At 47.2% G+C, this 13,213-nt stretch overlaps 1 protein-coding gene across 1 annotated transcript in view; it reads left to right on the top strand.

The window, feature by feature from the left end:
- LOC102263933 (interleukin-4 receptor subunit alpha-like) overlaps positions 1-13,213 on the top strand; it is a 41,003-nt gene that overhangs the window by 15,757 nt on the left and 12,033 nt on the right. The window contains exons 5-6 of the mRNA XM_014542954.1: positions 1,805-1,956; positions 12,181-12,332. Of these exons, the coding sequence (XP_014398440.1) occupies positions 1,805-1,956; positions 12,181-12,332 (304 nt within the window). The remainder of the gene's footprint in view (positions 1-1,804; positions 1,957-12,180; positions 12,333-13,213) is intronic.

Below are 13,213 nucleotides of genomic sequence, written 5' to 3'. Positions count from 1 at the left end.
AGGCCGGGAGGTTGGCCTGAGTTCGCCTGGTCCCGGTGGAGTGCCGGGTGCCGAATGCAGTTCCCTGCGGTTCTTCCTGGGCCCGGGGTTGGAGCTGGGGCGCTGGGCCGCGGTGTGTGATACAGTGGGTGTGTCGTGACGCTCCGAGCACACGCTCCCAGGCCCGCGGCATGTGGATGTGGGTGGAATATTGGCCCAGACCAGCGGTTCTCAAGCACTTAGTCCCAGGACTCCAGCATGCTTAAATTAGCGAGGACTGCAAAAGCGTTTGTGCAGTTGGCCTATAGCGATCGCTCTGTACCCTGTTAGGGATTACACCAGGACATTTAAACACAACAGCACACAAGCCACCAGAGCCATGACACCGTAACAGGCCATGTGTTCTCCAGAAAACTCCCCTGTACGCGTGTGAGAGCAAAGTGGCAGGTAGTTTCGTTAGAAGCACCTCTCACCGACACCAGAGGTTCCCGGACAGCCCCCGAGTCAGGGGGAGAGGGCTGCTCCCAGCCTCGCTCCTTGTCTTCTCATATCGATGAATTTATACGAGAGACCATGACTGCACTGTGATGAAGCCAGTTTTATTAAAGCAATGGAAGCATGCACCTTCATTAAAGAAGCGAGGCAAGCAGACCTATGCATCTGGCTTGTGAAGGGCAGACGGGCTGTCAGCTGACCTGAAGAGTGAGTTAGGTGGGGGTCTGAGGCATTACATACCCTCCTGTCTATACGTTTCAAATTCCTCTGCTGACTCTTGTGGTGCAGATTAATTCTCAAGGTCCCTTTTTACTTTGCTGTGGCTTTCCAGAATTCATGAGAAGCACTTGGCATTATTATCTTATTAAGCCTTGAGACTGCTGGCTTCTCTGCGGTTCTCAACCTTCTGGCCCTTTAAATACAGTTCCTCATGTTGTGACCCAACCATAAAATTATTTTCGTTGCTACTTCATAACTGTAATGTTGCTACTGTTATGAATCGTAATGTAAATATCTGATATGCAGGATGGTCTTCGACCCCTGTGTTCGACCGACAAAGGGGTCGCGACCCACAGGTTGAGAACCGCTGCTCTAGGCTCTGCTGGTCTACTCTGTCCTAGCCATAAACTCAGCCCTTTCTCTAGGATCCCTGGTTCCTTTCCATAATCCCGCCAAAGGGGTTGCGACCCACAGGTTGAGAACCGCTGGCTTAGGGAGTAAAACTGCCCCTTTTCCCTTTCGCCCCCCCACCCCTTTCTGCATTCTCTCCTTAGGGGGGTGTTTAACCATTTGCTCTGGACCAGCAGAGTGTGTGGCGGGGACAGAAATGGTCTGGCTCTCAGAGCCCTGAATGCTCACTGTCTGGCCCTTTACGGAAAACGTTGGCCGCCCGTGGCCTAGCCCATGAGACACGGTTGGCTGTTTTGGGAGGCACGTTAGGATGACATGCAGTGGCAGGGCATGTGCCACAGTCCCCTGTGCGTGGGAGAGGCTGCGCCCCGAGGTGTGTCCCCCACACACGTGCTGTTACAGAATCTTCTCTGCCATGGTGCTTCCCTTCCACGGCCTTCCGGGGTGAGCTGAGTCCTGGGAGCGAGGCCGCAGCCAGGGGCGTGTCAGAGCCCATGTGGGTGTGGTGAGGGGCTGTGGCAGCAGGGAAGACAGTCCTAGCCCCCTGTCCCCACCACACATGCTGGCCACTCTGCTTCCCAGTCCCCTGACCTGGTCCTTGAGGCAGGTGACCGGGAACTAGAAGAGCATGTGGTTCCTTGAGGCATGTAGGGGGACACGCATACGTGCACGACCAGCCTAACACAGCCCGTGTCCGCAGAAACCACACGTGTGTCCCTGTGAATGGAGAGAGCGCTGTGTGCCTGTGCGACATGCTGATGGACCTCATAGTCAGTGGGGACACCTACCAGCTGGACCTGTGGGCTGGGAAGCAGTGGCTGTGGAGTGGCTCCTTCAAGCCCAGCGAGCATGGTGAGTGGGGCGGGGCGGGTGCTCTAAGCCCCGGCCCTGGGTGGGCCAGGCTGGCTCCAACTGGGTGAGGGGCCCAAGCAGCCTTTCCTTAAACTCGATGGGGTTCTTGCCCTGTCTGGGCCTTAGTCCTCCCCTCTTTGAAATGGGGTTGGGCTCAGCAGCACCAGGCCCCTTCAGCTCAGACATCTCAACCCCCCGAATGTGAGTGCCCTGACTGGGTGTTGAGCAGGCTGCTTGGTGGAAGGCGTGCTTGCTGCAGACCGGAAACTGAGCTGTGAACTGTCCTCCACCCTCCCTCGACTGCTCAGCTGCTGCTGCTTCACACAGTCCATGGAAGGCTGACCTATGCCGCTGCCTGGAGCCCCTGCAGGCATTCCCCAGGAGCTGGCTGGGGGTGGTGACAGGTGTTCAAAACACCATTTAGAATAGAACATGGCGGTGGGCAGGTCTGGAGTGAGGGTGAGTGTGTGAGTGGGAGAGTGTGTGTGGGAGGGCACCTGTTTGTTTTTTGTTTTTTTACAATAAATTTTAAAGAGAGAGGAAAGAAGAGGGAGAGAGAGATAGAAACATCCATGATGAGAGAGAATCATTGATCAGCTGCCTCCTGCATGCCCCCTATTGGGGATCAAGCCCACAACCTGGGCATGTGCTCTGACTGGGAATCGAACCAGGTCCTCCTGGTTCATAGGTCTATGCTCAACCACTGAGCCACGCCGGCCAGGCAGAGGGCCTCTGTTGGAGCGGGAGCTTAGGCGGTGACTGGGGCAGTCCAGGCAGAGGAGCTGCCACTGCAGTGTGCTGCTTGTCCGGGCACTTCTCTCCACTTCAAGGGAGGGTGTGTCATTTTGAGGGAGCCTCAGGGTCCTCTGTGGGAGGAGGCTGTGGGGGTCGACTTTGCCCCAGTGCCTCTAGGCCACTGAGGGATGCTCACAGCCCCACTGCCGAGACCTGAAGTCCCTGGGCACACAGACGAGTCATATCGGCTCAGTTAGCCTGAACTGTGCACCTTGGAGGACCGGCTGGCTGACCCATCTGGCAGTGTGCTGGGCCTGCCCTGCTATATTGGTGAACAGGGCATCTGGCCTGCCCAGCCTCCTTCTGGGTAGAGCGACAGGCTGGCCCCGCTGGTGAATGGGGCACCCGACCAGCTTGCCCTCAGGGAGCAGAGTCAGTACCCAGCTGGTGCTGCCTCCTCCACAGGCCTTCTCGCCTCATTAGCAGTGAGTGCTCAGCCTGCCCCAACCCCTCTGTGAGCAGAGAGACCGGCCTGCCCCACCATAGAGGTGAGTGGGACACCAGTCTGCCCTCTGTACCAGCAGAGCAACCCCTGGTCTGACCCTCTGCCCTCAACAGCAGAGTGCCTGGCCCGCCCCACCATCTGACATGGGCCCAGCCTGGACACAGGGACCTGCTGCCCCGAACCAGCACGCCCAGCCCAGTGCCCTCGGATGACTGGCCCCACCGCTTTGACATGGTGTGCCCAGCCCTGTCATCGTGACCCACTGTGTCTTACCTGGCAACCCTGGGCAAATGGCCTCACTGCCTGACATTGCCTGGTAGACATGACCTGATGCATCCTGGACACATGGACTTGCCACAGAGACCAGATGCGCCTAACCTGGTGCCACCAGAAGATCGGACGCTGCGACTCGGTGGGACCAGTCACCTCTGAACACATGGACTTGCTGCTGTGAACCCACCCTCCTCACCTGGCTCCCCAGACTACCGGACTGCTAATATGGAAAGACAAAGAAACAACCCCCAAATGAAAGAAAAGGAACTAAATGAAATGGAGGCAAGTAATTTGTCAGATAAAGAGTTCAAAGTCATGGTTATAAGGATGCTCAAACATCGGAGTGAGAATTACAAACAACACATTGCGTACTGCATAGAAATCTCTAAGACATACGCCAGGGACCACACGTTTTGGGGCAAACTGCACGTTATTTAAATCATCATAACTACAGATCATAATGCACTTTAGGTGTTGTTTTTCAATAATTATAACATTTTTATTTACTTAAACAATTAAACAATTAAAGTTCCTAGTACTTTTTTAACGTATGGTACTGCGTAAAACATTTTCCTCTATGAAGAGGGACCAAACAAAATTTACATAAGTATCTAGATTCGCTCCTTTTTCCATGGGCCGCACAAACTCTGCAGGCTCTCGTAGGACATTTTTTCTTTCCACTCGCTGGAATACACGTAGGTTCATGGTGCTTCATATCACCTGACAACCTTTTGGGTGGATCTTTACAAGGTGCTCTCCTTGCACCCCCAGGGGAAGGGCTGGACAGATTTGTCTCTGGTTCTGGAGAGCCTTCGTTATTGTCATCCGTTATCCAGTCTCTCGCCACCGATAGCAGAAACTGTTTATACTTCATTTTTGCTTGGGGGTTGAGGACGTTGTACACTCTAAATGAATTGAAAAGTCCACAGTTTATAAGGTACAGCACTACTTTTTTTGTCCATTTCATCGTTTTCCTTAAAATGGAACAACACGAAAGGAAGTATATCAGTTTCGTTGGTTTCCTTCCTTTTTCTGAGAGAGGGCATTTCTAAAAGCACCAGGAACTTGAAGACGAAGACTATTCGAATGACCAAAATACAATGTAACTGCAATGCTTTATGGGTTCGTGCAATTATATAGTTTTTCGTAGATTGACCTTCACGGTTTCCACCAATGAGATCGCTTCATTCGATGTGGACAAGACAGTGTGTTGACATCTAAGGTCCATAACAGATGGCGCGTGAAAAACGAGAAAACTCGTGAGCGGTACGAAAGGTGTTAATGAGAATTATAGGAGCTAAATGAGAAATATACCAACATGAATAAGAATCAAGAGGAAATGAAGAATGATGTAGCTGTAATAAAGAACACACTGGAAGGTTTCAACAGTAGACTAGAAGAAGCTGAGGACCGAATCAGTGAGTTAGAAGACAAGGTAGAAAAAAACCACCCAATCAGAGCAGCAATTTGGAAAGAATAATTAAAAAGCAGGAGGAGAGCCCAGTCAGTGTGGCTCAGTGGTTGAATATTGACCTATGAACAATGAGGTCGTGGTTTGATTCCCAGCCAGGGCACATGCCTGGGTTGCTGGCTCAATTCCCAGTGTGGGGTGTGCAGGAGGCAGCCAATCAATGATTCTCTTTCATCACTGAGTTTCTATCTCTCCCTTTCCCTTCTTCTCTGAAATCAATATATATTAAAAAAGAAAAGAAAAGAAAAGCAGAAAGAGACTTTAAGGGAGCTTTGGGACAATATGAAATGAAACAACATCCTCATCATAGGGGTGCCAGAAGGAGAAGAAGCTGAGCAAGGAATAGAAAATCTGTTTGAAGAAATAAGGTCAGCAAACTTCCCTGACTTGGTGAAGAAAAAAGTCACATAAGTTCAGGAAACGCAGAGTCCCAATCAAGATGAACCCCCAACGATCCACACCAAGACACATCATAATTAAAATAGCAAACATTAAAGACAAAGAAAAAATCTTAAAGGCTGCAAGAGAGAGACAGAAAGTTACCTACAAGGGAGCTTCCATTACACTATCAGCTGATTTATCAGTAGGAACACTTCAGGGCAAAAGGGAGGGGCATGAAGTATACAAAGTAATGAAAAGCAAGGGACTGAGTCCAAGACTACTCTATCCAGCAAGGCTATCACTCAGAATTGAAGGTGAAATTAGGAGCTTTGCAGACAAAAAAACAACAACAAAACAAAACAAAACAAAAAAACTAAAGGAATTTATTACCACTAAACCAGCAATGCAAGAAATGCTAAAGGGACTGTTGTAAGAAGAAGAGATAGAAAGAGAGGGAGAAACACAGGCATAAAGAATTAAAATGACAACAAACAAGTACCTATCAATAATAACCTTAAATGTAATTGGATTAAATGCTTTAATAAAAAGATATAAGGTAGCTGAATAGATAAGAAAACATGACCCATATATATACTGTCTACAAGAGACCCACCTCAGAACAAAAGACTCACACAGAATGAAAATGAAGGGATGGGAAAAATTTTTCCATGCAAATGGAAATGGAAAAAAAGGAAAGCTGGAGTAGCAATACTCATATCTGACAAAATAGACTTCAAACTGAAGGCCATAACAAGAGACAATGAAGGCCATTTCATAATACTAAAAGGATCGACACAACAAGAGTACATAACCCTGGTAAACATATGTGCGCCCAATATAGGAGCACCTAAATATATAAAAACACTTCTAGAGGACTTTAAGGGAGAGATTGACAGCAATGCAATCATAGTCGGGGACTTTAACACATCAATGACATCACTGGATAGATCTTCTAGACAAAAAAATCAACAAGAAAACAGGAACCCTAAACGACACACTAAATCAAATGGATTTAATAGACATTTACAGAACATTTCACCCCAAAGATACAAAGTATACATTCTTCTCAAGTGCACCAGGGACATTCTCAAAGACAGACCACATGTTAGGATGCAAGCTAAGTCTCGACAAATTCAAGAGGATTGAAATCATATCAAGCATCTTCTCGGATCACAATGGTGTGAAACTAGAGATCAACTACAACACCCCTCCCCCGCCCCCCCAAAAAACAAAACAAACCACCCACATTCAAACACATGGAGGCTAAATAGCATGTTATTAAACAATGAATGGGTCACCAACAAAATCAAGGAAATAAAAAACTTCCTGGAAACAGATGAGAATGAACACACACAACCCAAAGCCTATGGGACACAGTGAACGCAGTCCTGAGAGAGAAGTTCCTAGCACGACAGGCCTACCTCAAGAAACAAGAAAAATGGCTAATAAACTCTCTAACACTACAACTTAAAGGTAGAGAACGAGAACAACAAGAAAAGCCCAGAGTAAGTAAAGGAAGGAAATAATAAAGATTAGAGCAGAAATAAACGACAGAGACTAAAAAAAAATACAAAAAAATCAATGAAACCAAGAGCTGATTCTTTGAAAAGATAAACAAGATTGATGCACCTTTAGCCTGGCTCATCAAGAAACAGAGAGAGAGGACCCAAATATTTAAAATCAGTAACGAAAGCAGTGAAGCGACCACTGACACCACAGAAATACAAAGGACTGTAAGAAAATACTATGTCAACAAGCTGGGCAACCTGGATGAAATGGACAAATTCCTAGAAAAATACAACCTTCTAAAACTGAACCAGGAAGAAGCAGAAACCTGAATAGGCCGATAACTACTGATGAAATAGAAGCAGTAATAAAAAAAAAACTCCCAGCAAACAAAAGCCCTGGCTCGGATGGCTTCACAGGAGAGTTTTATCAAATATTCAAAGAAGAGTTAACACCTATCCTCCTCAAACTATTCAAAAAAATCCAAGAGGAAGAAACACCAAGCTCTTTTTATGAGGCCAGCATTACCCTAATTCCAAAACCAAATAAAGACACTACAAAGAAAGATTCACAGGTCAATATCCCTAATGAACATAGATGCTAAAATCTTCAACGAAATATTAGCAAATCGGATCCAGCAATATATTTAAAAGATCATACACCACTACCAAGTGGGATTTATTCCAGGGATGCAAGGCTGGGACAATATTTGCAAATCAATAAATGTGATACATCATATAAACAAACTGAAAGACAAAAATCACATGATCATATATATAATTGATGCAGAAAAAGCATTTGACAAAGCCTAACACCCATTTTTGATATAAAAACTCTCAGCAAAGTTGTAGGAATCACACCCTCAACATAATAAAGGTCACATATGACAAACCTACAGCCAACGTCATACTCAATGGGCAAAAACTAAAACCATTTCCCCTAAAAACTGGAACAAGACAGGACTTTCACCACTTTTATTCAACATAGTACTGGAGGTCCTAGCAACAGCGATCAGACAAGAAGAAAAGATAAAAGGCATCCAAATTGGAAAGGAGGTTGTAAAACTGTCATTATTCACAGATGACATGATATTGTACATAGAAAACTCCAAAGACTCCACCAAAAAACGACTAGACTTAATAAAGGATTTGGGCAATGTATCAGGATACAAAATTAACACCCAGAAATCGTTGGCATTCTTATACACCAACTAGAGGTCCGGTGCATGGATTCGTGCACAGGTGGGGTCCCTCAGCCTGGCCTGCATCCTCTTGCAATCCAGGACCCCTTGGGGGATCTTGGACTACTGAAACCCAGCAGTCCAACATCCCCTCGAGGGATGTAGCAGTGCTGAAGCGGCAGGTGGCTGCCGCTCATCCTGGCCCTGCTGTGTCTGCTGCCGCTCGCTGTCGCGGACATGGGAGAGGCTCCCACCACCACTGCTGTGCTCGCCAGCCATGAGCCCGGCTTCTGGCTGAGCAGCACTCCTGCTGTGGGAGCACACTGACCACCAGGGGGCAGCTCCTGTGTTGAGCATCTGCCCCCTGGTGGTCAGTGTGCGTCATAGTGACTGGTTGACGGGTCGTTCTGGTCGTTTGGTCGTAATGGTTGTTTAGGCTTTTATATATATATATATATAGATAGATAATGAATTCTCAAAAAGAAAAACTAAATATATCCCATTTAGTTAGAAACATCGATGAGAGAGAAACATCGATCAGCTGCCTCCTGCACATCTCCTACTGGGGATGTGCCCGCAACCCAGGTACATGCCCTTGACCGGAATCGAACCTGGGACCTTTCAGTCCGCAGGCCGACGCTCTATCCACTGAGCCAAACCGGTTTCGGCTGCTTAGGCTTTTATATATATAGATAGATAATGAATTCTCAAAAAGAAAAACTAAATATATCCCATTTACCATTGCTACAAAAAAATTTAAGATATGCAGGAATAAACTTAACCAAGGAGGTAAAAGACCTGTACTCAGAAAACTATAGAACATTGAAAAAAGAGGTAGAAGAGGATATAAACAAGTGGAAGAATTTACCGTGTTCGTGGATTAGTAGAATTAACATCATTAAAATGTCTATACTACCCAAAGCAATATATAGATTCAATGAAATCCCTATTAAATTGCCAACAGCATACTTCACAGACCTAGAACAAACACTCCGAAAATTTATATATAATCAAAAAAAGACTCAGAATAGCCGCAACAATCCTGAGAAAGAAGAACAAAGTTAGAGGGATCACAAGACCAGATATCAAGCTATACTACAAAGCCTGGTACTGGCACAAGAACAGGCATATAGATCAATGGACGAGAATAGAGACCCCAGAGGTCGACTCAAGCCATCAGGCTCAATTAATCTTCACTAAAGGAGGCAAGAGCATACAATGGAGTACAGACAGTCTCTTCAATAAATGGTGTTGGAAAATTGGACAGATACATGCAAAAAAAAAAAAAAAGAAATTAGACCATCAACTTAGACCATACACAAGAATAAACTCAAGGTGGATAAAATATTTAAATGTAAGTTGTGAAACATAAAAATCCTTGAAGAAAACAGGCAACAAAATATCAGACATCTCATGTAGCAGAATTCTCACTGATACAACGCCTAGGGCGAGAGAAACAAAAGAAAAAAATAAATGGACTACATCAAAATAAAATAAAAAGCTTCTGCAAAGCAAAAGAAAACAGCATCTAAATGAAAAGGGAGCCCATTGTATGAGAGAACATATTTGCCAATGGTATATCTGATAAGGGGTTAATATCCAAAATATATAAAGTGCTCATACAACTCAACAAAAGAAAAACAACCCAATAAAAAATGAACGGAAGACCTGCATAGACACTTCTCCAAAGTGGACATATAGATGGCCACGAGACATGGAAAAATGCTCAATGTCATTAATCATCAGAGATGCAAATTAAAATGACAATGCGGTACCAGCTCACACCTATCAGCATGGCTACCATCAACAAACCTACAAATAGTAATTGTTGGAGAGGATGTGGAGAAACAGGAACCCTAATACCCTGACTGGTGTAGCCACTACGGAAATCAGTGTGGAGTCTCCTCAAAAAATTAAAAATGGAACTGCCATTGGACCCAGTGATCCCAGTTCTAGTAATACATTCTAAGAAGCCTGAAACACCAATCAGAAAGAACATATAGCCCAGCTGGCATAGCTCAGTGGTTGAGCATCAACCTATGAATCAGGAGGTCACAGTTTGATTTCCAGCCAGGGCACATGCCTGGGTTGCAGACTCAATCCCCAGTGTGGGGCATGCAGGAGGCAACTGTTCAATGACTCTCTCTCATAATTGATGTTCCGAGCTCTCTCTCCCTCTCCCTTCCTCTCTGAAATCAATAAAAACATATTTTGAAAAATAAAAATTAAAAGAACATATGCACACCTATGTTCATAGCAGCACAACTTACAATAGCGAAGATCTGGAAACAGCCCAAGTGCCCATCAGTAGATGAGTGGATAAAAAAGCTGTGGCACATTTACACCTTGTAATACTATGCAGCAGTAAAAAAGAATGATCTCTTACCCTTTTTTTAAAAAAAAATATTTTATTGATTTTTTACAGAGAGAAAGGGAGAGGGATAGAGAGCCAGAAACATCCATGAGAGAGAAACATCGACCAGCTGCCTCCTGCACACCTCCCACTGGGGATGTGCCCACAACCAAGGTACATGCCCCTGACCGGAATCAAACCTGGGACCCCTCAGTCCGAAGGCCAACGCTCCATCCACTGAGCCAAACCAGTCAGGGCGGATCTCTTACCTTTTGAGAGAACATGGAGGGACCTGGAGAGTATTGTGCTAAGCGAAATAAGCCAGTCAGAGAAAGACAAGTGTCACATGATCCACTCATATGTGGAGTCTAATGATCAAAATAAACTGATGAACAAAATAGATCCAGAGACATAGAAGCATGGAACAGAGTGTGGGATCTCAGATGGAAGGCGGGGGAGGGTGGGTGCATGGGAAGAAATCAACCAAAGAACTTGTATGCATGTATGCATAACCCATGGACACAGACAATAGGGTGGTGGAGGCCGGGGGTGGGGGTTGGGGGAGAGAGGGGAGGGTTATAAGGGGTCAGTGGGAGAAAAAAGGGGACATATGTAATCCTTTCAACAATAAAGATTTAAAAAAATAAATCCTATAAGTGAAAAAAAAATGGCATGAAATAAATAGAAAAAAAATAGATCCAGAGACATAGAGGCATGGAACAAACTGTTGCATCTCAGAGGGAAGGCAGGGGTGGGTCGGAGGGTGGGTGGGAAGAGATCAACCAAAGGACTTGTATGCATATATGCACAACCCATGGACACAGACAATAGGGTGGTGGAGGCCTGGGGTAGGAGGCAGGGGTGGGCTAGATGGGGTCAATGAGGAAAAATGGGAACAATAAAGATTCTAAAAAAAATAAAACACCTTTATTGCTGTGTGACCTTGGGCAAGTCACATTACCTCTCTGAGCCTCAGTTTCCAGAAGAGAGTTCTTATGCCCATTTTGCAGTTGAATAAACTGTAGTGCAGAGAAGGCAATAACCTGTCTAAGGTCACACAGCTCCTGAGCAGGAGAGGCAGTGTCTCGCAGCCTCCACCACTCCAACAGCAGTTCCTGAAGGGCCCGCTCATCCCGCTGACGGTCCAGGGTTATTCAAATTGACCCATGAACAAACCCATGAATTAAGATAATTTTCACACGTGTTTGTTGACTTTTTTAAAAAAAATCCTCACCCGAGGATTTTTCCATTGATTTTAGGGAGAGTGAAAGAGAGGAAAAGACAGACAGAAACATCAATGTGAGAGAAACACATCGATTGGTGGCCTCCTGCATGAGCCCCGACCAGGGCCCTGGTGGGGGAGGAGCCTGCGACGGAGGTACATGCACTTGACCAGAATCGAATCTGGGACCCTTCGGTCCGCAGGCCGACGCTCTATCCACTGAGCCAAACCGGCTAGGGCATGATTTTAATGCATATTATATACTTGTGATCTCACTGATATGATTGCTTAAAAAGAGCCTAAGTTTAAACACATGAATCAAAATAAAGAAAAATACGTAGTATGTAATATAACTCACAGATTCGGCCAAAAGTGTGAAGGACGAAAGTGCAAACGCTGAAGTTTGGGTTCTGTTTTGGGTTCCCTATGGCTCCAGGTAGAAGTGGAGCGACGCTAGAATGAGTGCTAGGATTGCAACTGTTATGACTGTGAATCTGCGTGGTGCCTTACAAATGCGTGCGGAGGTGGAGTTGACTGAAAACCTCAATGGCCCGTTCGGAGGGCCCACAAGCCCTCACCAGGCCCCGCTTCTCCCCAGTGAAACCCAGGGCCCCCGGAAACCTCACGGTTAACGCCACCGACTCCCACACGTGGCAGCTGACCTGGAGCGACCCGTACCCTCCCAATGGTAGTCTGCACGCCAAGCTCTCCTACCTGGTCAACATTTCAAATGAAGACGACCCCACGGAGGTGAGTGGGCACTGTGGGGGTTCTGCACCAGCTCCTGGGACTCGGGGAGCGGAGACCCCGTCCCAGGGTGGGGGACAGAGAGGAGCCCGGCTGACAGCAGCCCCGGGACCTGGAGTCCCGGCTTCTGTCCCTCCACCCCTTCCTGGTGCCCGGTGCGCAGAGAAGGGAAGTGATTTGTGGGCCCTGCTCCTCCCGGTAAAGGAGGCTCTGGGCACAGCTGGGTGTCCCAGGGGCCGGGAGGGACACTGAGATTTCAGGAACACTCTCAGATGACCGAGTCCTCACTCAGCATCGGCTCCCTCCCGACCCTGACTGGTCAAGGCAGGCGTCTCAGCGGAGCTGACCGGCTTAGTAACCCTCCCGCCACAGGAGGAGGCGCGGCCCGGACACAGTCTTCCCCAGGACACAGTCCAGCCATAATTTAGGGCTGTCACTGGGTCTCACTGCGGTGACGTTCATGAGACATTCGTGGCGTCTGATACTTGCCTTCCGGGCCCAGCAGAGCCCGGTTTCTCTCTAGATGAGCCATGGACGCTTGCACAGGCAGTGCGGGTCTATCAAGTAGATACTAGCGGCCGGACGCAAGGACACAAGGACGGCGGGGGGCCGCTATTTTAGTTGCGGGGGGGGGTCACCTTGGGCCCGGCGTCCCCAGAACTGGGTTCCAATACCTGCCCTGCCGCTTGCCGCTGCATGATCTCGAGCTTGCACTTACCCTCCTTGTGCCTCGTCTCCTCATCGGTAACATGGGGGTAAGAGGACCACCATAGGGCTATTGAGAGCATGGAGTGGGTGACACAGCTAAGCTCCCATGCCCAGCACAAAGGATGTTATAAACATCCTCCTCCTTTTCTCCCGACTGCCACGGCCTTGGAAACCCT

Source organism: Myotis brandtii, unplaced genomic scaffold (genome assembly GCF_000412655.1).
Source record: "Myotis brandtii unplaced genomic scaffold, ASM41265v1 scaffold317, whole genome shotgun sequence".
Lineage (NCBI taxonomy): Eukaryota > Metazoa > Chordata > Mammalia > Chiroptera > Vespertilionidae > Myotis > Myotis brandtii.
The sequence above is the reverse complement of the archived record's forward strand: the minus strand, read 5'-3'. Positions and strand labels throughout refer to the sequence as shown.